General features: G+C 47.4%; 2 protein-coding genes across 2 annotated transcripts in view; one reads left to right on the plus strand and one right to left on the minus strand.

Moving 5' to 3' along the window:
* Positions 1-27,571, minus strand: part of LARGE1 (LARGE xylosyl- and glucuronyltransferase 1) — a 539,877-nt gene that overhangs the window by 423,437 nt on the left and 88,869 nt on the right. The gene's annotated exons all lie outside the window — the stretch shown is intronic.
* On the plus strand, positions 24,376-27,346 carry LOC122225461 (60S ribosomal protein L32-like). Its single transcript, XM_042948341.1, has 2 exons — positions 24,376-24,446; positions 26,878-27,346. Exons 1-2 carry the CDS (start codon positions 24,376-24,378, stop codon positions 27,344-27,346), a joined length of 540 nt encoding a protein of 179 aa, XP_042804275.1.

Raw genomic sequence — 27,571 nt, forward strand, 5'->3', positions numbered from 1 at the left:
CTAAGTGGCATCATTATTAGAATATATATTAATAATATTAGCAGTAGGGGCGCCTGGGTGGCTCAGTCGGTTAAGCGTCCAACTTCGGCTCAGGTCATGATCTCGCGGTTCATGGGTTCGAGCCCCACGTCGGGCTCTGTGCTGACAGCTCGGAGCCTGGAGCCTGCTTCGGATTCTGTGTCTCCCTCTTTCTCTGCCCCTCCCCCACTCATGCTCTGTCTCTCTCTCTCTCTCTCTTTCTCTCTCTCTCTCTCTCTCTGTCAAAAATAAACATCAAAAAAAAGAAAACTAAAAAAATTAATAGTATTAGCAGCATATTTTTCCATATAATAATCTGACAGATGATTGCATAGAAATCATTAACGACTTTCATATGGAGGCTAAGCCAAAGCCTTACTGCTATGGTTACCACCACCACTAACAACTACCACCATCTTTCTAGGAACAACACATTTTAAGTCTTACATGTGCCTAAGGGAAAAGGAAATCTTTGTGTGTCTTATTTGTTTCACACCCGCTGCCTGCTAGGATAGGTACCAGGTAACACAATCTCATTCGGTCCCTGTCCCTTACCACCTGTCCCCTTCTCCATCCGAGGAATGTGATACCAGAGAGGCTAAGTGGCATGCAAGGCACCCGTGTCAGAGCCAATGTTCAGACCCAGACACAGTGACTCCAAGGCCAGTGTTATTACCCCTCCCTGTGACAGAACATACTATGACTGCAGATATTCTGGGATGAGAAATGCCCAGAGGGCAAAGGTGGGACCAGGAAAATCTGTTCTTAGATGACCCCTCTCAGGGGGCAGGATCGGGGGAGAACAGGAAGGAGTAAGAAGCGTCTTCTGTGACCTAAGGGCAGCCAGCCCTTACAAACCAGACTAGTAGAGTCATGTGCTCCAAAACAAAAAAACACACCAAGCTTCTGGACTTTTCCTCTACAGGAAACGCAGGCATCGTCAAGTCCCCTGCCCGCAGTCCACAGAAGTGTCTCTCTCCCCGACTTCACTACCCAGTGCGCTTTGTGATTTTCCGGAACAGACTTCCCTTCCCACTATGTCCCAGGGGTTCTCCAAAACCCCACCCATGAGAAAAGGAAAGGAAGAGGTGGGGTCAGGGAGGTCAGAAGAGCATCTAATCTGTGCCGAGTGCTATCTTACTTAATATCCATGAACAGCTTTCCACAAGCAGGACAAAAGACCCCTGGGCGCATCTGAAGGAGGGAGCTCCCTGGCTGGCTGAGCTGCTGCAGGCAAGAAAAGAAGGTTCAGGAGATGCGGAACATGCTCTCAAGGCATCTCGGAGACGGGTGTTCAAGACAGCGTTACGATTCACGCTAGGGACACAATGAGGACCTGCAAAACACATTCTGAAAGTTTAGAATTCCTTTCTGTCTCTCACCACCTGAAGGCTGTCATAACAGTTGGGGGAAAAAAGGAAGCAGCCAACCACCCCACCTCTGATCACAGACACCGGACTTTTCCAAGCGCAGATGAGGAAGGACAAGCCCAGCCTCAGCTCCAGCTGGCATCCGTAATGCCCACCGCAGACCGAGTAGAAAAAAGCCTCCAAACCCGGGAGTAGCCGCTTCCAACAGCTGAAGCTGGGACATAAATTCAGTTTTATTACAACGCCGTTGATGAAAATAAAAGGTTCACCTTCCCAGTTTCCACTCCAGAACCTGAAACCCCAGCAGAGGCTGTAGGAAGTAAAGAACACTGCTTCCCTCGGGACAACGGCTTGGATTCCAGAATGCAGACGGCTGGGCCACCATGTTCAGAGTCTCTCCTGCCCACCCCCCCCACCACCCCCCACCCCAGGAACTCGGGAAAATCCTTCTCCTGGAAACAGAACTTTTTCCAACTCAGCTCCCAATCTTGGAGGCATGTCTGCATTATATCCTCACCATTGTGGGAATCTCTGCGTATTTATAGAAGGCAAGCCCCCTTTCATCCGTAAGAATCTGCCCTCTCAAGGTTTGTCATATAAAAAGTAGTGTGAGAATCTTTTGCTTTCATGCAAATAGACCTTAAAAAAAGAAAAGAAAGAAAAAAGAAAAGCAATATTAATAGAGATGGGATTGGTAGAGGCAGCTTTGGGGTTTGCTTGTTGGTTTTTTTTTTTGGTATTTTGCAAAAGAATATGTTTTGGGTTCTGAGTTTTCTGTAGGGCCTCTCTCTCCTACAACTACAGGGGAAATAAGTAAGTTTATTGGATGTGGAGGGAAAAACTGGGCTCGGATACTGTGAGGTTTCACGAAGACCAAGACGACACGTTTATGCTCGACGCGACGCCCACCCAGCCTCCGAAACTCACAGATCCACACGCACTTCCCAGCTCCCACGTTCCCGTCCCTGAAGCGTGTGGTAGGGCCCCATGTGTCTGTGCATATAATTGGTGAATAATTTGCAAATGTTGACAAGACTGTGCAGCCGATTCTTCCCAGATACTGGACCACCAAAGACGGGAGTCTCCGTTCAATTCTCAGCTGGGTGGGAAGGAGGGAGGGAGAGAAGGGGTCCAAAGCCTTGGAGCTGCCCAGGCACCTGCAGTCCCAGCTGGACCTTGAGGGCTGGGGCTGGAGCACACAGAGCATCTCTGCCCACAAACCTCTGCCACGGAGGCAGCAACTCTCAGAGGGGTGGGGGTGGGGGTGGGGGGTGGGGGAAGGGCTGTAATGGTTGAAAGACTTGGCTCTTGGTGTAGATGGATCCGGGTTCCAGCCCGACCCACCCTGTTACTGTCATACGGCCTTGGGGAAGTCACACAATTCCTCTGAACTCGGTGTCCTCATCTGTCCAGCAACCACAGATACAATTGCCCAAAGTTGGACAATCTCAAGAGCAAAAGGGAGTAGTATTCACACAAATTGAGGCCAAAATAACGGAGGATGGCTCAAATGTGACAGTGTAAGTAATGTTTTCCTAACAGTTGTTGCCGGTCCTATTTTAAGAGAACTGATCTTCAAAAAGGTTTAAATTCAGGCTGCATCTTTGCAAACTGTGTCACCTGGTAGATACTATTTACTCTGTCGGCCTCAGTATCTTCACCTAAAAACTGGGTTAGCAATAGTAGCAAGCTGTAGGGCTGTTGAAAGTTCAGTATGGAATAATTTAAGCAATTAACACGACACCCAGCATACATGTATTTGATTAACTCTTAGCCATAATAATTACTATTTACTTATATTTATGTTCACATAGATATAGTCAATTTGATTCTTGCAGCAATCAGAACATATACACTGGTAGATATATGCATGTGGGGTTTTATAAGTGTGTGTGTACTTATAAAGTACACACAATGTACTTTATACATTGCAATGTATAAAGATGCATTGATTATAAGTGTGTGTGTACTTATAAAGTACACACAATGTACTTTATACATTGCAATGTATAAAGATGCATTGGGAGATGCAATGATTAAGAGCATAGACTCTGGGGGAGCCTGGGTGGCTCAGTCAGGTAAGCGTCCGACTTCGGCTCAGGTGATGATCTCACAGTCTGTAGGTTCAAGCCCCACATCAGGCTCTGTGCTAACAGCTCGGAGCCTGAAGCCTGCTTCACATTCTGTGTCTCCCTCTCTCTCTGCCCCTCCCCTGCTCATTCTCCTTCTCTCTCCCTCAAAAATAAATGTTTAAAAAAGAAAAAAAAGAAAAGAGTGTAGACTCTGGAGCCAGACTGCCTAGGTTCAAATGCTGCCTCTGCCACCTATATAGGCTGTGTGACTTTGTGCAAATCAATTAACATCTCTGGACCTCAGTTTCTCCATCTATAAAATGAGATAAAAGTTGTACCTACCTCATAGGGGTTCTGTTTAATAAGTAAATATATGTGTAATGCTTAAAACATATGAAGTGCTCAGATCTTACCCAGGCAATATACACATTAATGCCTGCATCATCTAATTTAATTTGTTACTGGAACCCTTTCTGAGAGTCGGTTTCAGTGGGAGTGAAGAATAAACAGCTAAGAATTTGAAACATTAGAAGGGATGAACCTGGACAACCCACTCACTTGGTGGTGGAGGAGAGAAGCACTGAAAATAATTCAAAACTCTAATAAGAAACACAAAATAAACCTTTAAAATAATGAAAGGAGGAGAGGGGCCAGGAACAGTATCTTCCTTGTAAAATCACCATGCCAGCAAAGAACACAATAAAAGGAACTAAGAGAAAGGCGACAGGAAAGTCCTGCTTGCGGAAGACCCTGGGAAAATGCAGAGACAGAAACAGGTGGAACAGGAGGGGAGGCTTCCACCTTAAGGGTGATGTGGTGGGACTTGGGCTCTTCTAAAAGCATATGGAAAGGTGCCAGCGGGTGTGGGGACCTACAAGGAACATGAACAATAGATGGGGGTGGGGGGGGCGCCTGGGGGGCTCAGTCGGTTGAGCCTCCGACTTCGCTCAGGTCATGATCTCACACTCCGTGAGTTCAAGCCCCGCGTTGGGCTCTGTGCTTACAGCTCAGAGCCTGGAGCCTGCTTCCGATTCTGTCTCCCTCTCTCTCTCTCTCTGCCCCCCCCCGCCCCCCCACCCCTGCTCATGCTCTGTCTCTGTCTCAAAAATAAATAAAGACATTAAAACTTAAAAAAAAAAATAGATGGGAGTGGGTACACGGGTGGGTGGCTGGATTTCCAGTCAATCCGGAAGCGGGCAGATGAAAAAGGGGGAGGAAGGAGACCCCTCCAGCCAAGCCATTCACCTTCTCCAGCCAGCGCCTCCTGCCTCTTGGCTTCCCTCCACCCTGGCCTGCCTGTTGACGACATCTGAGACCTTCACACAGTGGGGTCTGCATTTCTCTTTTCTTCCCTCTGCCCAAAGGACCTGGGTCACCCAGCCGATTGGGTGTGGGGAGGAATCCCACCACCTCCAGTGTCACGGTTGATTCCAATCAGCCTATACGATCGTAATCAAAGTCCCAGGGCCACAGAGAGGGATGCCAGGTGGCATGCACCTGAGCCACTCCAGTTGCTACAGAGCCAATGCTGCTTGTGGGAAAAGCAGCACGTGGAAGAAGACACTGTCACGTCAAGTCAGTCCTACCTCTGGACCTCTCAATTACAGGAAACCTCCAGTATATTCCCTAAACTGCTTAAGCCAGTTTATAGATGCTGCTTCCCACAACAAAGTCATCTAAACAGATACAGTGCCTTTGAGTTCTGGGATCCTCCTTTAGCCGTCACATGGTGCTGAAGATAAACTGACCTGAGTCTTACCCCACTTTTGCCATTTACAACCGTGACCTTGGAAGTTAACCTAACCACCCCTCCCCACCCCCACCCTCATTTTATTTTGCCCCTCTATAACATGGGGATCGTAATCCTAAAGTGCAGGGTGTTGCGTGAATTATGTAAGGCAATAAATGCAAAGTACCCAGCAATATCTGGAGTAGTGTGAGTATAGATGTGAACACACATGCACACACACACACACACACACACACACGAGCCGCATTTACCTTTAAAAATGAACATATTATATAATAAAAAGTATCAGTGAAAAAGGAATAAAGGAAAACTTTAGGAAAGAAATAAGTGGAACTTTATAGGTCCTCCTATTCCTAAGGTTTAAAAGGGAAACTGATGGAAGGGGGACCACAGGAAGTGTTCCGCAGACAATCTCCTTCCTTTTCTCCACTCTTCTATTTACTTTTTAACATTTTATTTATTTGTTTATTTGTTTATTTATTTATTTATTTATTTTGAGAGACAGAGACAGAGCATTTATTTATTTATTTGTTTGTTTGTTTATTTATTTATTTATTTATTTTGAGAGACAGAGAGAGACAGAGCATGAGCAGGCGAAGGGCAGAGAGAGAGAGAGAGAGGGAGACACAGAATCCGAAGCAGGCTCCAGGCTGTCAGCACAGAGCCTGACGCGGGCTTGAACTCACAAACTGCGAGATCATGACCTGAGCCAAAGTCGGATGCTTAACCGACGGAGCCACCCAGGCGTCCCTCTCCACTCTTTATCAAGACACACACATGGCTTTTTCGCATCAGGAATGTTCCACACTGGTAACTGCTGCTCCAAACGCTGGATGCAGGATCTGGACACATTTTTCCAAGATCTAATCTGGGGGGATGATGCAATCCTTCAGGTCCCCGCCACCCCCAGCTCTCTTACTGGAAGAATATGCAGAAAGGAAAACTGGCACCAGCCCAGCCTTATCTGGCCCGTGACGAGGGTGACAAAGGCAGACGCCATGACAACCTTCCTAAATCCTTCCTCAGAAATCATTCTCCATGAGGGCTTTCCATCCTGCTCTTAAGTGGAGCCAAAGAGACGCTGGGGTGGAAGGAACCTTCAAGGTCAGGTACTTCAACTTCCCAGCCAACACTACTGCACTCAGTTAAAAGTAACAACGGTGTGGACCTCAGTCACTTACAGCAGTGAACTCAGGCTTCTGGTTTGTCTGACTGGCTTGAACACCTTCATCAGTATTCTGCCTCCAGAATCTGGAGACTTCTTTTTCTTCAAGAAATTGCTGATAACAAATTTGATCCCTATCAGGATGAACAGCAGCTATATGCCCTGTCCCTTGCAAAACGGTGTCTGTAGTAGAATATTACGCTTGTAATCCTGTGGGTAGGAGGTAAGACTACCCCTGTGAAGTCAGACTGGAAAAGGGCACACCACCACCTGCTTGTTCACGCGAGAAGCATTTCTAGAGCAACACGACGGGCTGGCACTGTGGCTGCGAGAATAAAGGCATAATCCATGTGGTAGAAACAAATCAGTAGGCAACTAACTCTAGCAAAAAGGGATGCCTGTGTTTGTAAAGCTAGAGATAAAAACATTCTGACAAAGAGTCACTGGCTAAAAGTATGCTGGTGTAAGGAAATGCTTGATGTGCACAAACGGAAAATAGAGACGTCTCCATTGACGAGATTACACTGCAGCAAGGATCTGAAGTATGGACAAGGGTTTGCCGAGTGTGTGTGTGTGCTCACACATGTGCGAGCTGCACTTAGATAGAGTGCAGGGAAAAGCGATATCGTAGCTGCCCCATGCACTTTCTATTGTTCTAATTCTTTTTTTTTTTTAAGTTTATTTATTTTGAGAGACAGAGACAGTGTGAGTGGGCAAGGGGTAGAAGGAGAGAGAGAGAGAGAGAGAGAGAGAGAGAGAGAGAATCCCAAGCAGGCTCCATGTTGCCAGCACAGAGCCCAATGCAGGCCTTGAACTCATGAAAGGCAAGATCATGACCTGAGACAAAATCAAGAGTCAGAAGCTTAACCAGCGGAGTCACCCAGGGGCCCCTGTGTGTTTTAATTCTTAAGAAGCCTGACTCTGCGCAGCTTTCTCTTAGGCCCTGACTCATTCTATTTGAAAAGTTCAATGTGGGCATACCAAACCCCTGTACTAAACAGTCAGTTTCTTGTAGGCAAGGATTGTAGCAAATGTTCTGACTGCTAAGCATTTAGCTCCAAGGGTTTTTAAAAACTTTATGCTTATTTTTATTTTGAAATATAATAATTTTGAAATTATTTTGAAATAATTAACACGTTCACAGAGGTCCTGTGTACCCTTCACCCAGGTTCCCCCAATAGTGACATCTAACATGACTATAGTCCTCATCAAAACCAGAAAACTAACACCAGCCCTATACAGTCAGATCACAGACCTTACTCAGATTTCACTCGTTTGTGCAGCTACTAGTGTTTTTGTTTTGTTTTGTTTTGTTTTTGGACTTTGGGTACAGTTCAAGAAATTTTATCATGTTTGGATGTGTGTAACCACCACCAGAATCAAGATGCAGAATTGTTGTGTTACCTCCAAGGCAACTCCCTCAAGTTACCCCATTATCCCCACACACACCCCTGCTTCCGGCCAGCCCTTGGCAACCACTGATCTGCTCCTATGCTCTGCAATTCTGTCATACAGAGGATACTATATAAATGGAATCATATAGTATGTAACCTTTTGAGATGATTTTCACTAAACATAATGCCCTGAAGACCTCACCTCAGCTATTGCACCTATGAAGTTCATCCCTTTTTATTGCTAAGTAGTATTCCATTGTAAGACAAGACTACATTTTAATAAATCACCTGTTGGGCTCCTGGGTGGCTCAGTGGGTTAAGCGTCTGACTCTTGATCTCGGCTCAGGTCATGATCTCACAGTTTGTGAGTTCAAGCCCCGCATCGGGTTCTGTGCTGTCAGTGCAGAGCCTGTTTGGGATTCTCTCTCTCTCTCTCTCTCTCTCTCTCTCTCTCTCTCTCTGCCCCTTCCACACACTCTGTCTCTCTCAAATAAACAAACTTAAAAAAAATTTTTTTTACATAATAATTTGCCCGTTGATGATGAAGATGTTTATCTTAATTATGGCCACAGTGTCGGGGTGCCTGGGTGGCTCCGTCGGTTAAGCATCCGACTTTGGCTCAGGTCATGATCTCGCGGTTCATGAGTTGGAGCCCTGCATCAAGCTCTGTGCTGACAGCTCAGAGTCTGGAGCCTGCTTCGGATTCTGTGTCTCCCGCTCTCTTCCCCTCCCCCACTCGTGCTCTGTCTCCATCTGTCTCTCAAAAACCAATAAACATTAAAAAAAAATTTTTTCTTTAAATTGTGGCCACGGTATCACAAGTGCATGCATATGTTCAAACTCATCAAACTGCATACATTAAATATGTGTAGTTTTTATATATCAATGATACCTCAATATAGCTGCATAAAAATAAATGCATGTGTAAAAATAAAAAGCAAATTCTGGCATCAAATAACGATAATAATTATTATAGTTACCTGTTGAAGGACACAGGGGGTGTGTCCAGCATGGAGCTATTACAAATAACGCTCCTATGAACATTTGTGTCCAGGTGTGTGTGTAAACACAAGTTTTCATTTGTGAAATGAAATGGATTAAGTGCCCCGGAGAGGGAACGCTGGATCGTATGGTTAAGTGTATATTTAAGAAACTGTCAAACAGATTTGCAGAATGGCTGCACCATTTCACATCTCTGCAAAAGACATGGTGTCTGTGCATCCTCACCGACAACGGCTACTGCCAGCACTTTTCACATCCCTCTAATAGGAGTGTGGTGGTTAGCTGACTGTGGCTTCAATCTGTAGCTCCCTGATGGTGTGGAATCTCTTCTCATTGGCTTCTTTGCCATCTGCGTGTATTCTTTGCTGAAGTGTCTATGTAAGCCTGCTGCCCATTTTCTAATTGCACTGTTTGGTTTCTTCCTGTCGAGTTTGGAGGGATTTCTATCTATCCTGGAGAGAGCTTTGCTGTCAGATATGCGATCGGCACAGTTTTCTCCCAGTTGGTGGCTTGTCTTTCCCCCTCCTCACAGCAGACCCCCCTTCCAAAGCAACACTTTCAATTTTGATGAAGAACAATTTATCCATTTTGTTTTGTATTTTTGTGTTGTTTTGTGAATTGTGCTTCTGGTGTCCTGCCTTTCTTTAATCCAACTTTAGAAGACGCACTTGAACACATTCCTTAACCCTCTGATGACTCAGTTTCCTCACCTGTAAAAGGGGGCGGGTAAGCCTCCCACCTAATTCATGAGTTATTGTAAGAATCAAGAGTTGAAGTGTATTCTATAAAGCACTTACAATGCAGTGTTTGTGGTTTTTATTATTTTCGTGCCCTCATGGAATACCTTTTGCTCCCCCCACCTCCTGAGGACACTAGGAGGAAAGGCCTGGTAATTAACTCTGGAAAAAAAATGCAGGGTTAATGAGCATCTGTGCAAAGGAATGGTTTCTTGGAGGCAGAGAGGACAGAATGCTCTAAACACAGAAATCAGGCCAGATTGCTCACACGAAAGGTAAGTCAGAAACAAAAGGAATTCTGACCCCAGGCAAAGCCAAAAATAAAAGCGATAATTTGGCTTCTTCAACTCACAACAGCTGACTCTCTATGGGGGCTTCAGCCCCCACATCGTTGCAGGAAGAGTTCTGAGCCTCTGCTGCAGGTTCCAGACCACTCAGTTCCGGGGTCTTCCTTTGATTACCACTGACAGGTGAAGGAGGTAACTGCCACTTTCCTTTGGAAATGGCTCTGTCCCCTGGCTCTGACTCATCTCAATGCCAAATGAAAAGAATATTTTAAATTAACCTTTGGGGAACCCCGCAGGAGGACCTTCCCCTCTCCTCTGCTTAAATGTCCATGAAGGCAGGGACAGGACACCCAACCCCTGCACTGGTCCCTTTGTTTGATTAATCTCCTTGGACAACCTCACTGACCACGTTCCCTCTCTCCCCACCCAGATGAATGAGGCGTATGCTCCTGTGGGATTCTGGCGAGACTTATGCATATCACTTTCCACCCAGAAGTACTTGTTTCTATGTCTATCTCCTTCCCCGTGGACCACACTCCGGGGGGGCAGAGACCCTACTCAGCTCATTCCCGTACCCCATGCCTAGCACATTGTGTGACACATAGCCAATGCTCAGGAAGTTAACAAGCTGCCTGGGTGGGTGAGTGGATAACCAGACGGACAACTGGATGGATAGGAAGACAGGTAGATGAACACACTGATGAAAGCTTAAAGACGAGCAAGGGATACTAGGGAAGGGCAAAGCTTTCTTTCTCCAAACCACTCAACTCTACCAGTGTCTTATAGTCACTTCTGTAACACCCTCAAGACAGGAAGCATAAGCCTGTCCTTAATAAAAACGACTGCCACATCATGGAATTTTCCCCAACTTCTAGGGGTTCTGCTTTTATCAACCTTACATTTTCTCCCTCAAATTGAGATTCTGTCTCTGCATCAATCGTCTCTGTGACATACATAGCACCCCAAACGTAGAAATGTCTCAGGCACAAGTCACCCATGGAAGCACGTCATGGAGTGAGTCTTTGTAAAGGCAAATCAGCCTGGAGATGCAGACGTCTTACAGACGTGACACGCTAATGCCATTTACAGATAGTAGTGCTAATGACATTTCATGGTCTCTAAGGTGACAGGACTATTTAGTAAAGCAAACAACCAAAGATGGAGGAGTGTCAGAGGTCCCCAAGACCAGGCCCAGGTTCCATGATTCTCTAAGAGGACTCAGAGGACTCAGCATATACTCACACACACTCATGGCTATGACTTATTATGGCAAATAGACACCCAACAAAACCAGCAAAGAATAAAGGTACATGGGCAAAATCTGGAAGGAACCAGACACTAGCTTCCAGAGTCCCCTCCTGCTGGACTCACCCAGGATGCACCTAAGCCGCCCAGCAATGAGCTCTGACAACACATGTGAAATGTTTGACCAGCAAAGTTCAGACTCAGTGCCCAGGGTGTCTGCCAGAGACTGGTCAGATGGGTATCCTTTGCCTAACATGTGCCAAAATTCTGGACTCCCAGAAGGAAGAGAGGGGTTCAGCATCAACTACACTCTTTGCACAGATGGTTGAGGCACAGTGAGCCACCCTTACCGGCTTCAGGAAGGGTGGGAACCCTCCTAAAATCCGAGTTTTCAGACGTCAGCCAAGGGCCAACCTTGTAAACAGGCCTTTCTCCGGATACCAGCCGGGCCTGCTACCTCTCATCTGCACAGGGCCATACACCCAGATTCCTCAAGCATGTATTTGGCACCTTGTGAGGACCAGACCATTTCTCGGTCACTGGAGACACACATATGAGAAAAAATGCTGCCAGACACCCATAGCCCAGTGCACTGTTGTTCAGCCCAATAAACACCTCCCCCCCACACACACACACCTGGGGACCGTGTGCCACAGAACATTGCACAGAGCCAGCTGTGTATCTGTGTGCTTTTGATACCTTGAGCAACCTGGTTTCTTATTTTCCCCGGAGAATAAGACTGCAACTCTTTGTTTTAAAAAAAAAAAAAACAAAACTCAGGGCGTATGGGTGGCTCAGTGGGTTAAGTGTCTGACTTCGGCTCAGGTTATGGTCTCACGGTCTGCGGGTTCGAGCCCCGCGTCGGGCTCTGTGCGGACAGCTCCGAGCCTGGAGCTTGCTTCGGATTCTGTGTCTCCCTCTCTGTTCCTCCCCTGCTTGCTCTCCCTCAAAAATAAATAAACATTAAACAAAATTTTTAAATCTGTTTTTAAAAAAAGACTAAAGAACCCCCAATGTTCCCAGTGCAGCACAGACTTTATTTTTCCAGAGCATGGATAGAGTGCAGCCAAGTACAGCCTCCTCTTTTCTACTCGTTCTGTTCCCTGGCTGATCTCAGCCAGACCCGTGGCTTTAAATGCCACAGAAACAGTGGCAACCTCCAGTCTACAGCTCCTTACCCCAACCTTGCTCCCGAACCTCCGGCTCACATCCCAGTGTCTTCACCTGGTTACCTAAAGAGCAATGCTATTCAGTAAGACTAAGCCCAAACTACTAATATCCTCTCCCAAACTGGGACCCATGTAACCTTCCCGTTACTGTAAATGGAAGCCCTCCCTCCTTCCTTCAAGCTGCTCAAATAAGAAACCAAACTCACCACTGATTTCCTTCCACATCCCACAGGGCAGCAAATCCTGGTGAACTTCCCTCGAAAACACACTCAGATTCTGATGCAAAACAACGCACCGTGTTTACGACCCCAATGCCAATCCAAGCCACCAGCACCTCCTGCCTGAGTGTCTGTCCCAGCTCGCTGATGGATCTTCCCCACTTGCACCCTTGTCCCCAGTCTCTTGTTGACACAGGAGCCGGAGGGATGGTTTTGAAAAGCAAGCCAGGTTGCGTCACCACCGTGCTGGGAGCCTGAGTAAAGACCCTTCCTGTGATTTTCCCTGTCCCGCGGTTCTTAGCTGGGCCACCACTTGGCACACACACATTGTGCCCAAACAAGAGGGCAGGACAGAGAGGGATGAACTCCAGCCAGCCCTCTGGGGAGCCCTGTGCTCATGGGCTGCACCTCTGGGGGTGGAGGGCGCCTTGTTCTAATCTGTGCTCAGGCACTTGGGGACAGCAGCAGCACCTTCTGGCTCTGATCCCCACTCGGCCTGTTCCCCAAACACGACACATGATGGACACGCTCTCCTCCAGCCCTTTGCCCTGCTGTGCCCTCCCCTCCCTCTGCCTCTCCCAATCCTCTGCTGACACATCCCTGTCTCTAACGACAACCCAACATTGCACCTAGGAGCCCCATTTTCCTTCCCTTGCATCTCTAAAATTTGCACCACGAACTTCCTTTGCTTAATGCTCATCTCCCCTCCCTAGAATTTTTTTTTACTATTTTTTTTTTAATTCATTCAAGTGTGGGGCGCCTGGGTGGCTCAGTCGGTTGGGCATCCAACTTCGGCTCAGGTCGCCATCTCACAGTCCGTGAGTTCGAGCCTCGTGTGGGGCTCTGCACTGACAGCTCAGAGACTGGAGCCTGCTTTGGATCGTTTCTCCCTTTCTCTCTGCCCCTCCCCCATTCATGCTCTGTCTGTCTCTCTCTCAAATATAAACATTTTAAAAATTTAAATTCATTACAGTGAAACACAGCAGAACATAAAATTAAATATTTTATTTTACTTATTTATTTATTTTGAGAGAGACAGAGAGAGAGTGAGTGGGGAAGGGGCAGAGAGAGAAGGAGACAGAGAGAGAGAAAGAGAGAAAGAGAGAGAGAGAGAGAGAGAGAGAGAGAATGCCAAACAGGGTCCACACTGCCAGCGCAGAACCTGATGCTGGGCTCAAACCCATGAAACTGTGAGATCATGACCCGAGCTGAAACCAAGAGCTGGATGCTCAACCTACTGAGCCGCTCAGGCACCCCTAAAATTAAGTATTTAAAGTGAGCGATCCCCTGCCATTTAGTGAGTTCACAATGTTGCGCGACTGCCAACCCTACCAACTTCCAAAATATTTCCATCGCTCCAAAATAAAACCCCCTACGCACTGGGCACTTTCTCCCCACTCAGGGCCTGGTAATGGCCAATCTGCATTCTGTCTCTACATTTTACCAATTCTGGATATTTTATGTCAGTGGAATCCCACAATGTGTGACCTTTAGCGTCTGACTTCTTCCACTGCCCCTCGCCCAGAATGTAAGCAGCAGTCTCTGCTTTATTCGCCGCTATATTTCCTGAGCCGAGGGACAGTGCCTGATGGAAGAAAACCAGCTGGCAAAAATAAGTGTTGAATGAATGAATGGGCGGGTGGATGAGTGGATGAAAGAAAGGTGGATGAGTGGATGCTCACTGTCATCATCTGCAGAGTCAGGAGGACAGCTGTGGTTTCTGCACCCTCAGACTTCTGGGAGTAAATGAGTTAACCCATAGGAAGCACTCAGAACAGGGACCAGCACTTAGTGAGTGTGCAAGAAGCCTTCACTTTCACAACCAGTTTTCACCCTTCGAGTTCCTCCATCTTGTTATCTGGGAAAAGAAGAATGAAGCCTCGCCAGAGTGCTGAGAGGAGTCAGCAAGGGGGCATAAGCAGACCCCTCTGCCCCCACCACCGGGCACAAAAAAGCAGGGGGAACGTGATAAGGAGCCTTCTCCAGTAAGAAGTAAGCATCATAAGTATTTCCCAAATGTTTTCAAGCTGCAAGGCCCTGTGCACCGTTTCGGATCAGGAGCGTACCTAGGACTCGGAATCACCCCATCCTGAGCAGGTACACAGTCTGATGGCTTCCATGGAGTGAAGTGCACACTGGCCTTGGACCCCTCTGGGGACACAGCGAAAAGATTCAGGGTTTCACACACTTTTCAGGAGACCATCCTTTCTGTATTTCCCCATGAAAATGAATTATTTGTGCAGCTCGAAAGGACGAGATGGGAGACTTGGCACTGTTTACCCCTCAGCTCCGAGACCAAGATGCATACTTTTCACTCTGCCTGAGACACTCCTCTCTGAACCCCAGGCCCGCCTTCATCCAACCCCCTTCCCTCTGAGTTTAGGTCTCAGCAAATCATTCTTCCCTAACCCCACCCACCCACCCAAGGAGCACCCCCTAACCCCTTCCCTAACCCCACCCACCCACTAAAAGGAGCAGGTCCTGTGTCATTTGCTTTCCTATCATCCTGTCTGATGTGGCATATAGTGACTTACACTTATGTATATACACCATGGTATCATTGGTCCCCAGCCCCCCACCACTAAGCATGAGCTACGAGAACACATCTGTTTTGATCAGTACTGATAACCAAGGGCTTAGCACAGCACCTGACACAGAAGAGGTGATCAGTAAATCTATACTGACTGGATGGATAGATGGATGGATGGACAGAAAGATAATCAGACTGAAATCCCAGTAAGGCATGGACCTCACTTTCTGTATCTCTAAACCAGCACCACCCAATAGAATGCTAGCCCTGTATGTAATTTAAAATTCTCTAGTAATTAATTTTAATTCTCTTATTTAGCCCAATATATCCAAAATATTATCACTTCGACAAGTGGCCAACATAAAAATGATTAATGTCATAATTTACATGCTGTTTTCATACTAAATATTCAAAACTGGGTGCATATCTTATACTTATGGTACACTTCAATTTTGATGCTATGTTTTCAATAATTAAAGTGAAATGGAGTCCTTCCAAAGCAATTATCCTTGTGTTTAAAGGAAAAATATTTCCAAAATAATAACCTTCCATTTAAAGGAAAAATATTTTACACTGCTCATTTTAAAATTTAAATCATCAAGGGACACCTGGGTGGCTCAGTCGGTTAAGCATCTGACTTTGGCTCAGGTCATGATCTCGTGGTTCATGAGTTTGAGCCCTGCATCAGATCCTGGAGCCTGCTTTAGATTCTGGGTCCCCTCTCTCTCTGCCCCTCCCCAGCTCATGCTCTGTCTCTCTCTCAAAAATAAATAAAAACATTTAAAAAATTTTTAATAAAATAAGATTTAAACCATCAAGATTAAATAAAATCTGATGTGCAGGTCTTTAGTCACACCAGCCACATTTCGAGCGCTCCAGAAGCACGTGGGGGTGTGTCCTCCATTAGGGAGGGCACAGATATCAACTACAGCAGTCTGCAGGGAACAGGCACAGAAGCTTCCACTCTGAATGGGCTCTAGGGGAGGCAGCAATGACCATTTATTGTGACAAAATCAGAGATGCTCTCGATCCATTATCTCACTTGATCCGTACTAGTCCTTGATGACAGGTATTACTGTTTTCATGTTACAGATGAAGACACTGGGTTTGAGAGAGGTTAAGTCGTTGGCCAAGGTCACATAGTTAATAAGTGGTGGTCAGGATCTGAACCATGGACTGCTAAATCCCAAGCCTGTGTCCTTCACTACAAGACTCGCCGAGCCCCATAATCTCTCTGTACTGACTCCCTAGAACCACACTGTACAAGGCATAGGAATGTACCGCTCTACTGTGCTATGGTGGGTGCCAGGCTGTTCCCAAATACCAGTTCTCCAGCTCGGAGCTCATTGAAACAGAAATTGTCCGCTCGGGTGTGGCCACGTGACTTACTCTGGCCAATGAAATGAGCACACAAGCAACTGAGGGGAAGCATTAAGAACCAGTGAGTGTTCCTTCCTCTCTCTGCCATGATGACCAGAAATTGTGCCTCATCATCCTGGATCCTGAAGATGGCATGGGCTAGAGCCACAGGTGACCTCTGATAAACATGTATTACGGGGCAGGGGTGGGGGGTTGGGGGGAGGACTCATTAATGTGAGCCACTGAGATTGGTTACCCAGATAACCTAGCTTCCTGATGGATGTGCACACAGTTAACTTGCAGCGGAAGATGGGTAAGTTTGGTGTTGAAGGAAAAGTGGGGGGCTCAGAGCTTTTCCTTATATTCACTGCCAGAATCCAGCAGTCTGCTCCTCCCCAAAGCCAGTGAAAGGGCTATTACACCACCAGCTGTGGTGGGGTCTGGTTTCATCCCTACTGGTATTACTGTATTTCTTACAAATAGCTCATTAAGGCAATTATCAGTCATTAGCACAGTAGCCCGAGCATCAGTACAATCACACACATTAATAAAACACAATTTAGCAGAGCGAGTGAAGACATGAACAAACTGGGCTCCCTTGTGGGGCACTCATGGCTTCAGCTGAAGAGAATTTCCACTAAACTAAAGCAAAGCACTGAAGAGAAGTTTGCCAATTCCAGCACCTTCTTAATGCTCATTTGCATGCAATTCAATTCAACCCAAAACAAAAACAAACAAACAAAACACAAAAAGCAAAAACCCTGAGTCTTAAAGGAGGAGTAAGAGTCTCAGAAGCAGAAAAAGTTAGTAGGCTTCCCAAGGGAAAAGAGCTCACAAATCTTGGAAACATGGAGAATATGTTAGATTCGGAGAGTGGTCAAGTTGAGGTCTGGTACACAGATGTAGAGCCCAAGGCCAGGAGGACCAGAGCCCAACTGGGAACAGCTTTCTATAACATGTTCACTTGTTCAGACTTTTTCTAGAGGCAATGAGGAATAATCACAGAGGCTTAGTCATGGGCTGCCATGAGCTGCTCTGAGCTTTAGAACAAGCCCTCACCCCATGGGAATGATGGGTTAGGAGACACAGGAAGGGGGCAGGGGTGGGGTGGGGAAGCAGGCCAGCAGCTAGTGCCATCGTCCAGGCCCAGGATGATGGGAACCCCACCCAAGCCTGTGGCAGGTGGAGATGAAAATCCTCCTCGCCTGGATGACCTAAGTAAAGGAGGAATGAGGAAAGGGGAAATACCAGAGACAGAGTTCCTAAAGAGGACTCTGACATTTCAACCTTGGGGACACAACGGTGTCATTAAAAGAGACATTTTGAAATTATTTTGATAGGTTTAATCTGGGAGGGGAAATGTAGGAGATGATTAACATATGCAAACACAGATGTTAAAAACTCATTTCTTTTCCCATTCAAGGGCACTTCATATCTGAACAACTCCAAGAGCAGAGGCCCCAGAGGGCTAGATCATGAGGTCAAGGCTACACAAGGATCCAACATACTCTGAAACGTACTGAGAATCTTGCCTGCCCTACTCTGCCTTTTTTTTTTTTTTTAAGTTTTGTTTATTTATTTTGAGAGAGAGAGAGAGAAAGTACACGTAGAGGAAGGGCAGAGAGAGAGGGGGAGAGAGAGAGTCCCAAGCAGGCTCTGCACCATCAGCACAAAGCAAGATCATGGCCTGAGCTGAAACCAAGAGTTGGATGTCCGGCCAACCGAGCCCCCCAGGCGCCCTCCCTACTCTGTTTTTCTGTGGTTCTGACAAAGCAGCACGCCTGCCTGTAATGTGTGATGGACAGCTACATTTTGGACAAGGCTCCATCTGTGACAGGTGCTGTCTTCTCCAGGTCATTACTTCCACCGGATGTATTCAAGTGATGGCCCTCTCCCTGCATACCACGATGCCACTTCAATCCATTCAAGTCTCAAGGGACACCAGGACTCACACCAGTGCCTCCCAGCATGTACCTTCCAGCTAGGGTGAGTTGTCATTGGTAAGACCTCACTCAATCACGCGTGCACCTTCGATCTGCCAGGTCGGAGACACATATGGTACAGGCCTTGCCAGGCTGTCCCATCCATCTATCAGACCCTCCGAGGTGTTCCTCTTGGGACTCTGGTCCATTACTGCGTTTCCCTGTGTTGGAGTATTTCATTCCATAAGCACAGTCAAGCCTCAACAGCTGTCCAGGCCAACAGCACAACATGGATCAAGAATCTCCCTCACAGTGTGTCTGCTCATCCAACAAACATATACACTGTGCCCTGACAACATGCCAGACCCTGTGCTAGACAATGAGGCACAGCGATGGAAAGAAAACCATCTGTCCTTCAAGGACTTCACAGCCTTCTCAAGGAGACAAAGAAAGAAAAAGACAAAATACAGACCTATTTAATGCAACTGGTTCTGCATGCTTTTTGGTGTTTTCCCATGCAGAGGTACCAAGTTAGTATAGAAACCAATGTGAAGCAAATAGTCTGTATGGAAAGGGTTGTCTTAGTCACTGCAGACTGCTATAACAAAGTACCATGGAATGGGGGCGTTCAGAAACAACAGACCCTTATTTCTTGTAATTCTGGAGGCTGGGAGTCTGAGCTCAGGTGCCAGTGTGGCCAGGTTCTAGTGAGAGCCCTCTTGCATGGTTGCAGACTGCTGACTTCTTGTATCCTTGCATCCGGAAAGCCTTTTGGCGGTGACTCTTATAAGGGCACACTAATCCCAGGGTGCCTGGGTGGCTCAGTCGGTTAAGCATCTGACTTCTGCTCAGGTCATGATCTCATGGTTCGCGAGTTCAAGCCCCATGTTGGCTCCACACTGACAGTGCAGAGCCTGCTTGGGATCCTCTCTCTCTCCCTAGCTTTCTGCCCCTCCCCCATTTGGGCACTCTCTCTCTCAAAATAAATACACTTTACCCCCCCCCAAAAAAAAGGGTCCTAATCCCATGAGGGTGGGCTCCACCCTCATGACCTCATTTAATCATGATGATCCCCAAAAGCTCCACCTCCTGATACTATCATCACATTGGAGGTTAGGATTCCAACATAAATATCTGAGGGGAAGACAGACGGACGACCGGTCTGTTGCAGCGGGAATTTACCAGGCTCATATAGATTCTCTGTCCATCTTCTGACAGCCCCAGGACCAGAAACAAAACAGGTGCCAATACTGTCCCACACAAACATGCTGGTGAAAGATGGACATGTAGTGCATTTCAGATCCCCTCTGCCCAACAGGACAGGGATGGATGACACAGGATTGACAACGGTGATGGCTTATCTGCAGAAATGATACATCACCGATTCCCATTTGCACACAAGCATCAGGAAACAAGCCTCCACTTCTGCCCTCGCCCAGCTCTCAGCTCGGATGACAAAGCAGTCCTTCGGGGTGTTCTATCTCTTCTGCTCATCAAAGATCTCCTGGTGAAATGCACTTTCATTGTGCACATGGGAAAGCCAGGCAGTCCTGAACACCATACTTGTCCCCACCTTGACAGATACTTCCAGCTTTCCTGAACTCTCTTGCATTCTGCAATGTTCCCAGCTTCAAACCCCTTTTGGAAAATCTTTAATTAGAAAACAAATGTCCCATCGTAACAACTCAATAAGCACTTAACAGATACACAGGGAGGGAAACAATTATTTACTGAGGGTTTCAATCATGCCGGATATACTCCACACTCTTACAATAAGCCTAAAAGATGTTTGTTTTCCCCATTTTATGGAGAAAAAATGTTTTAAAAGCCATTGCTGAGGGTCAGTTACTTATCACAGTGTGGAATGGGAAGGAAGTTATGTTGAGGTCAAGATTCTAAGTCAGGTCTGTGTGGCTTCCAAAATGAAGATCCTCTCCATGACATACTCTCACTTGACCATTTCAAATTCCAGAATGTTCCCCTAGAAAGGCTGGTCTGATGGTCTGTAACTCTCCCCTAAGTGCTTCTGTCTCTCAAGTCATTCTCCTCAACCTGACCTCATCCATCACAATCTATCTCCACAGTTAACATGTTGGCTGTGTGTTAGGCCAGCAAATGACACTTTTCCAATAGTCCCCAACGGGGGCAAATACAATATTTGGTTCCTGGCATCTCAATAACAGTGACAACAACAATGATGGTTAGTTTAATGTGTCAACATAGCTAGTCTATAGTCCCCAGTTACTTAATCAGACACCGGCCTCAGTGTTGCTACGAAGTCACTTTGTAGATGTGGTTAACATCTGCAATCAGTTGAGTTTAAGTAAAGGAGATTACCCTCAATAATGTGGGTGGGCCTTGTCCAATCAGTTGAAGACCTGAAGAGCCAAAACTGAGGTTTCCCAGAGAATTTCTGCCTCAAGACTGTAGTATTGACTCTTGCCTGAGGTTCCCACCTGCCGGCAAGCCCTAGAGATTTCACAATTCCCACAACCTCGTGAGCCAATTCCTTAAAATAAAGCCCCTAGGTATAAATATATCTCTATGTCCTATTGGTTCTGTTTCTCTGGAGAACCCTGCCTGATACAACGACTAACACAGGCATAATGTAATCCCGTGTGAACTATTCCATTTGATCCTCACAACAGGTCACTGATGTAAGAGTGTCTTTTCTCCAGAGGAAGAAACCACAGCTCCCCACCACTGAATAACACATCCAAGGAACACACAGACATAACTGACAGGGCCATCACTTAGACTGCCGTCTATTGCAATGGCATGTGCCTTTCCCCCAAGACATGCTGTCCCCCAAAAGCCACTGTAATCCCTAATCAGAACACCCGAGGAAAGGAGATTTAACAGTTTGCCGCTGGCTACATCTTGAACACAGCCCAAGGAAAATGGACGCCCACAACCTAAGCAAACTGGTTCCTCTCCTCTTGGTGGGGCAGCCCTGGTGTTGCAGCCCAGAGCCTACCATGCTCAACTTCTCCCAGGACAGTAATAAGACCATGGACAACCGAGGAAGGGGCTAGCCGAGCAGAGAGTTTCCCTCAGTGCTTACCACCTTGGCTAAGCCCTGGGCCCTCCTGGGGTGCTCCCTTATCAAGCTGTCCAGCTGTTCAACATGAATGCCAAAATCACCGTTCTTCATTAATTCACTGGAAGCCTTCATGTAAACCTCATTAACGGGCACAGTAATTGCTCCGTGAATATTGCCCATTTTCCAATTATGTTTCTTTCCTCATGCCGGGAGAATCTCCCATCGGAGAAAAAGCACTGTGTTGGCTTCATCCGCTCGAAGACAAGTGGGTGAGTGATTGGCTTTTGACCATGGCTTCTACAACCATTAAAAAAAAAAAAAAGGACTCTTTTCATCTAAGACCCATTCTTTGGCATTCAACAGTGAGCCAAGTGCAGGAACCTGCCTGTCAACCCAGCCCAGGGACTCACACACTTGTGCAACTTCAGAGAAGAGGCTGGCCATGAAAATGAAGTTTCAAAACAGAGCTGCAGCGAGGGTGGGAACTCCTTTGCTGCCTTTCCCACAAGGGGCATCACCGGAGGTGCATGCACATTCACATGCACATGGACGCCCTGCGAGTGTTCAGCCTTGAGCATCGGCAGAGAGCAGGAGGGGTGGCCACACAAGGAAGACCTTGGGGAGATGCGCCTTAGAAGTAGGAACCCGGCTGCTCAGCCGTTTGTAGACCATCATGAGCACCTCTTATGAGACTATCAACTGCTCATCACCTCCAAAAACCTGCAACCCTCCTGAGTCCAATTATCTCCAAACTTTCCCTCTTTTGCATTCAAGTTTCTCATTAAATGAGCACACAAAGCATGGCCTGGCGTTTGGATGCCTGCACTGTTTTCACAAATAGCAAGAGTCTAAGTGATGGAAACTGAGCCTGACAGTAGCCCCTGTGCAGGAAAGGAGAGAGTGAAAATCCCAGGCCAAAAATGAACAGCGTGAGGCAGCCTCTGGAGTAACATGCAGGGTAACCCTCAAGAGGCAGTTTGTTTTGACAGACTGATAGACACAGACAGACACAGATATCAACAGATGGATGGATGACAGACACAGATGGATGGATGGAGGGATGGATGGATACATAGACAGATAGACAGATGATGGATACAGATAGAGGGGGGAAGGAGGGAGAGATAGACGGACAGATAGATAGACTGACATGGATGAATGGATGGATGGATAGACAGACATGGATGGACGGACAGACAGACAGATGGATGGACGGATGGACAGATAGATAGATTCATAGATAGATACACAGATAGTGGGGATGGATGGATGGATGGATGGATGGATGGATGGATGAATAAATAGATAGGGAGTGAGTGAGTTGTTGAGGCCAAGATTCTAAGTCAGGTCTGTCTGATCTCCAAAACTAATATCCTCTCTGTGACACAGTGTTTACCCTCACTTGACCATCTCGAATTCCAGAATGTTCTCCTGGAAAAGCTGCTCAGAGGGACTGTCACTCTCCCTAAGGACCTGTCTCTCAAGTCATTCTCTTCAACCAATCTGTCCCATAACTAAGATACCAGGTAAATGTCATATGCGTGTATGTGTGTTATGGGTAAATATACATGTGTATACCCACACACATTATCTGCATACACACACCCACACACAGCGTCAAACACATAACCCCTGAGGCTCAGTAGTTTCCATAGTCTCTCCTTCTCCAGGCACGTCGGTGCCTTCCCCACCTGGCACTTGCCTACAACCTTGTCTCCCACGCACCTCAGCCCCTTGTAGGCCACTCCCTCTACAGGCCCCTGCAGAGGCTGTCGGAGGTTTATGAAAGGCCCTCTGGCTGCCTCTTACCTCTCCTCCGATGGTGTTCCATGTGTGAGCATCTTTCTCAGGCCTTCCCATGGCTTGCCGCGCTTGGTCACACATTTGCCCTTCTCCTCTCTCTAGACCAGGACACCCTCAGGGCAGCCCCTACTGCTTTCGTGGCTGGATCCCTAGCACGACGTCCACTGTTCTTGTGGCTGTTGGCCAGTTCACAGAGCCAAAGAGCTTTTGAGTTGCTGCGGAGTCACCGAATCCACATGCAGAGAGATCACAGAAGGGAAACAGAGCAAAAATACAGAGGATGGAGCTAGAGCCGCTGGAGCCGGACTCAGCTTCCTAGTCGAGCTGGGGGCAGGAAAAAGCCCGCCGGCTAAACAGCTACCTAATAAATGTGCCCTCACATCTGAGACAGGCTCCGCTGCGAATTAACATTCAGTAGCACACCTTCTATTGGCAAAACGCTTCATTGTCATTTTTACTGGTTATGCCTTACAACTTCCCGCTAGGTCAATATCATGGAGGGGGTCAGTGGTAAGGTAGGACAAGATCATTATCCATGTTTGACAGATAGGGAGGCTGAGGAGAGAGGGAAGGCAGAAGGGAGGAAGGAAAGCTGGGGAGCCTAGTGTGGCACATGGAAAAGGGGCCTTTACAGGCAGACGACCCCGAAGGACACCCCAGTTCAGTAACTATTTTGACCTTGGACAGTCTGTGCCACAGTGTGTCACCTATAAAAACAAGCTATGATGGGGCGCCTGGGTGGCTCGGTCGGTTGGGCGGCCGACTTCGGCTCAGGTCACGATCTCGCGGTCCGTGAGTTTGAGCCCCGCGTCGGGCTCTGTGCTGACAGCTCAGAGCCTGGAGCCTGCTTCATATTCTGTGTCTCCCTCTCTCTGACCCTCCCCTGTTCATGCTCTGTCTCTCCCTGTCTCAAAAATAAATAAACGTTAAAAAAAAAAATTAAAAAAAAAAAAAACAAAACAAGCTATGACTGGGGCACCTGGGTAGCTCAGTTAAGCTACCCTTGATTTCGGCTCAGGTCATGATTTACTGTTCCTGAGTTCGAGCCCCACATGGGAAGCCTGCTTGGGATTCTTTCTTTCTCTTTCTCTCTCTCTCTCTCTCTCTCTCTCTCTCTCTGCCCCTCCCCTGCTTGCACATGCTCTCTCTCTCTCAAAATAAATAAACTTAAAAAAAAAAAAAACGAGATATGACTATACTTACTCACACTAGCACAAATATTAAAATCTCCCTATGATACAATGGCCAGTTTATAAGAGTTAAATAAATGGCATTTCTTTTCCTAGTCAAGATGGAGTACAAGAGAGTGAGGGGCTCAGGATTCCAACCTGGGGGCTCCCAGGGCTCAATATGGCGGGCACGGTGAGAGCCAGTTTACAAGATTTATTCACGTGCGTGGGCTGCTAGTTCTTATGTAGCCAGGGCATTTTAACAAGAAAAGTGGGAGAAGGGCTTTTAGGAAAACATTTTGCCTTGGAAGGTTGGAAGAGTCGGCTGGGAGGGAAGGGGGTTCAAAGAGGTGGTGTGTATGGGGGCACCCACTCTTTCACAAATATTCACTGAGCGCCTATGACGTGCCAGAGACTAGGAAGAGGGCCACCATCTCTCACGTGTGTCTCAATATGCATTCACTCTACCCCCATCACCTGACTCAGCTTTGAGCCATCCACCACTGTGGCCCCTTCAGTTCCTGCTGCCCACGGCTAAGCCTCATCCCTCAGGGTAGCTGCTGGTCCCCCCCTCACGGGGCAGCTCCTCCACCTCCTCAGAACCCAGAGCACCCCCCACCCCTGCAAAGACCTTCCCATCCAGCATGACCCCACAAGACACTCCCATGACACTGCTGTCTCTGCTTACCTGGGGCACATACCAAGGTGTGAAACCGCCTTGTTTGCCCGTTTACAGCCTGTTGCTCCAAAGACAACATTTGCTCCATGGGGACAGGGACCCTGCCAACTCATTCGTGGTTGTCTCTCCAGAGCCCGAAAGACTGTAGGTGTTTAAGAAGTACTTTCCAAATGACCAGGGAGGAGGAGAGAGGAGGAGCATGGGGTGGCTGTACAAGACTGGAATGGACTTGAGACCACGCGGGAAGCAGGCAGACTACCTACTGCCGGGGCCCTGGGGGCAGAGCCTTGTACAGCAGGGGTTCTCATCAATATCTGTCCACAGTCTGTACAAGTTTGCCTTCCCCGCCTCCCCCCGCATGTATTTATTTTATTCCTTTGCTTCTTGAGGGCAGCAGCTCTGTGTCCTACCCTTCTGTGCCCCATGGACCTGAACAGATGGTACATAGCAAATACTTATTGAATAATGAAAACAAAGCAGCCTTGCCCGCGCTTTCTGGTTTATTTTTAAACAGATGAGACACCCAAGGACCAGCAAGCCCAGTGACTTGGCAAAGGCTCACAGAACTCAGCGGGTGAGAACCGAGGTGGTCCCACCTTCGGGGGCTCTGTGTGCTATGATCACTGACTCCCTCGGATGCCAAAAGAACCATCAGTCCTTCGACCCCTCCTCAGGAGCGTCTCCTCTCCACAAGCCGGCTCCGGCCAAGACTGTGGGTTACACCCCATCCCATTCTCACTGCCTTCCCAGGAACGGATGCCACAAATATTCGGGCACACGGTACGTGTTCAATAAATATGCATTGATAGACTGATTTATCCCCACGCTCAAAAGCAACCTCAAAGACCACCAGTTTGAAGGGAATTGGGACTCATCCATTTTACCAGCAGTCTCATCCGGGTTTCCAAGTTCACACGGGCTCCCATAACCTTTGTAATCCGAAAGTACTGACCACGACAGCCAATTTCCGTCCATCCCACCATCACATCTCATTTTATCTCCTCCCCAGGGTACGTGAGCTCGAAGCTCTCCCTGGGTCTGCTAGCCTGCAATGCACATGGGAGGACTAAACAAGTAAGTTATCCCACACATACAAATGCCCTGAATAACCTGTTTGAAGTTTAGACCTTCTGGCCACAAACTCTGTATCCCTCTGTCGCTGACAGATCTCAGGTTTTCTCCTTCCCTTTCCCGTTCTACCACCATCCCCGGGCAGCACCAGCCAGCCTGTGACTGTCCGTACCACCGGTTTACCCAGTCCTTAATTTCTGATGCCAACATCCTTCACCACCACGCCTCCTTGGTACCAGCTCATGGTCCCAGACATCATCCTAGAATTTCCTCAACTATCTGAACTGTAAATACCCCTCCTTTATGAATTACTTAATCCCACTAAATCCACTTTCCTTAACCTCCATATCCCCCAACCGTGGGGCCCTTTGTGGAGAGAACTCATTGTTCACCAAGCCCCATACACAAGGTGAGACAGTTTTCAGCCTTCTTGCAGTGAGGTGTGACCCTGGGGGACTAAGTTTTAACCAGTGGGACGTGAGCAGCACTGGCACCGTGTTCTTGTCCTGTGCTGGCTGGACATCAGTATCCACAGCTTCGAGACCACATGAGGACCCAAGTCACTGTGTGGAGCAGACATACCACCCCCTTCCTTTACTCTCCCCAACCTTCTCCTTTGGAGAATGAGAAACAAACCTCTTGAAGCATTCTACACTCTTGGGGCTATTCAGGCTGCTCTAATGAGATGGTTATAATAATTAACAAAAAATTTGCAAAATGCCTAGTACGGGATCTGACATAGAGCCTGCCAACATAACAGACACGTGATTAATTTTTTTCCCTTTATTCGCTCCTGTAGCATTTTGCCCCGACTCTTTAAAATGAGAACAGAGGTTGCCAGGTATTAAATTCCCCACTGCACTCTCGCCCTCAGTGCTGCCTGGAAAGCTGGTAGCCATGTCCTGCTTAGACCCCTGGTAAAGCCCAAGACCATTCAAAACTGGACCAAGAAGTTCATCCGGCACCAGCCAGATGAAGTCGTCAAAATTAGAAGCAACTGGAGGGAACCCAGAGGCACTAACAACAGGGTGCACAGAAGATTCAAGCGACGGATCGTGACGCCCAACCCTGGTTACGGGAGTAACAAGAAAGCAAAGCACATGCTGCCCGGTGACTCCCGGAAGCTCCTAAACCACAACGTCAAGGAGCTTGAAGTGTTTGCTGATGTGCAACACGTCGCACTGCACAGATGTGGACACTGCTCACACGTGTCCTCCAAAGCCACTGCGGAAAGAGCAGCCCGGCCGGCCATCAGAGTCACCCATCACAACGCCAGGCTGCACAATGAAGAGAGTGGACAGACGGCTTGCGCACGCATTGTATTTGTGTTAATACAACCATAAAACTACAAAATAAACCAACTAATGAAATACGTTCCTCGCTGCAGCAAGCTGCATTTTTCACATCTTCATCATCAGTTATTAAGCACTGGTTATCAGTGACTAGCAGCAGCTGGCATTCACGTGTCAAACTTGAAGTGCTTTGTGTGTGCGATTTCATTTCCTTACAAAACCCCTAGGAGGGAGGTACCATTTGTATTCCCAGGTTTCAGGAATCGAAGGCTCAGG

This window comes from Panthera leo, chromosome B4, assembly GCF_018350215.1.
Source record: "Panthera leo isolate Ple1 chromosome B4, P.leo_Ple1_pat1.1, whole genome shotgun sequence".
Taxonomy (NCBI): Eukaryota; Metazoa; Chordata; class Mammalia; order Carnivora; family Felidae; genus Panthera; species Panthera leo.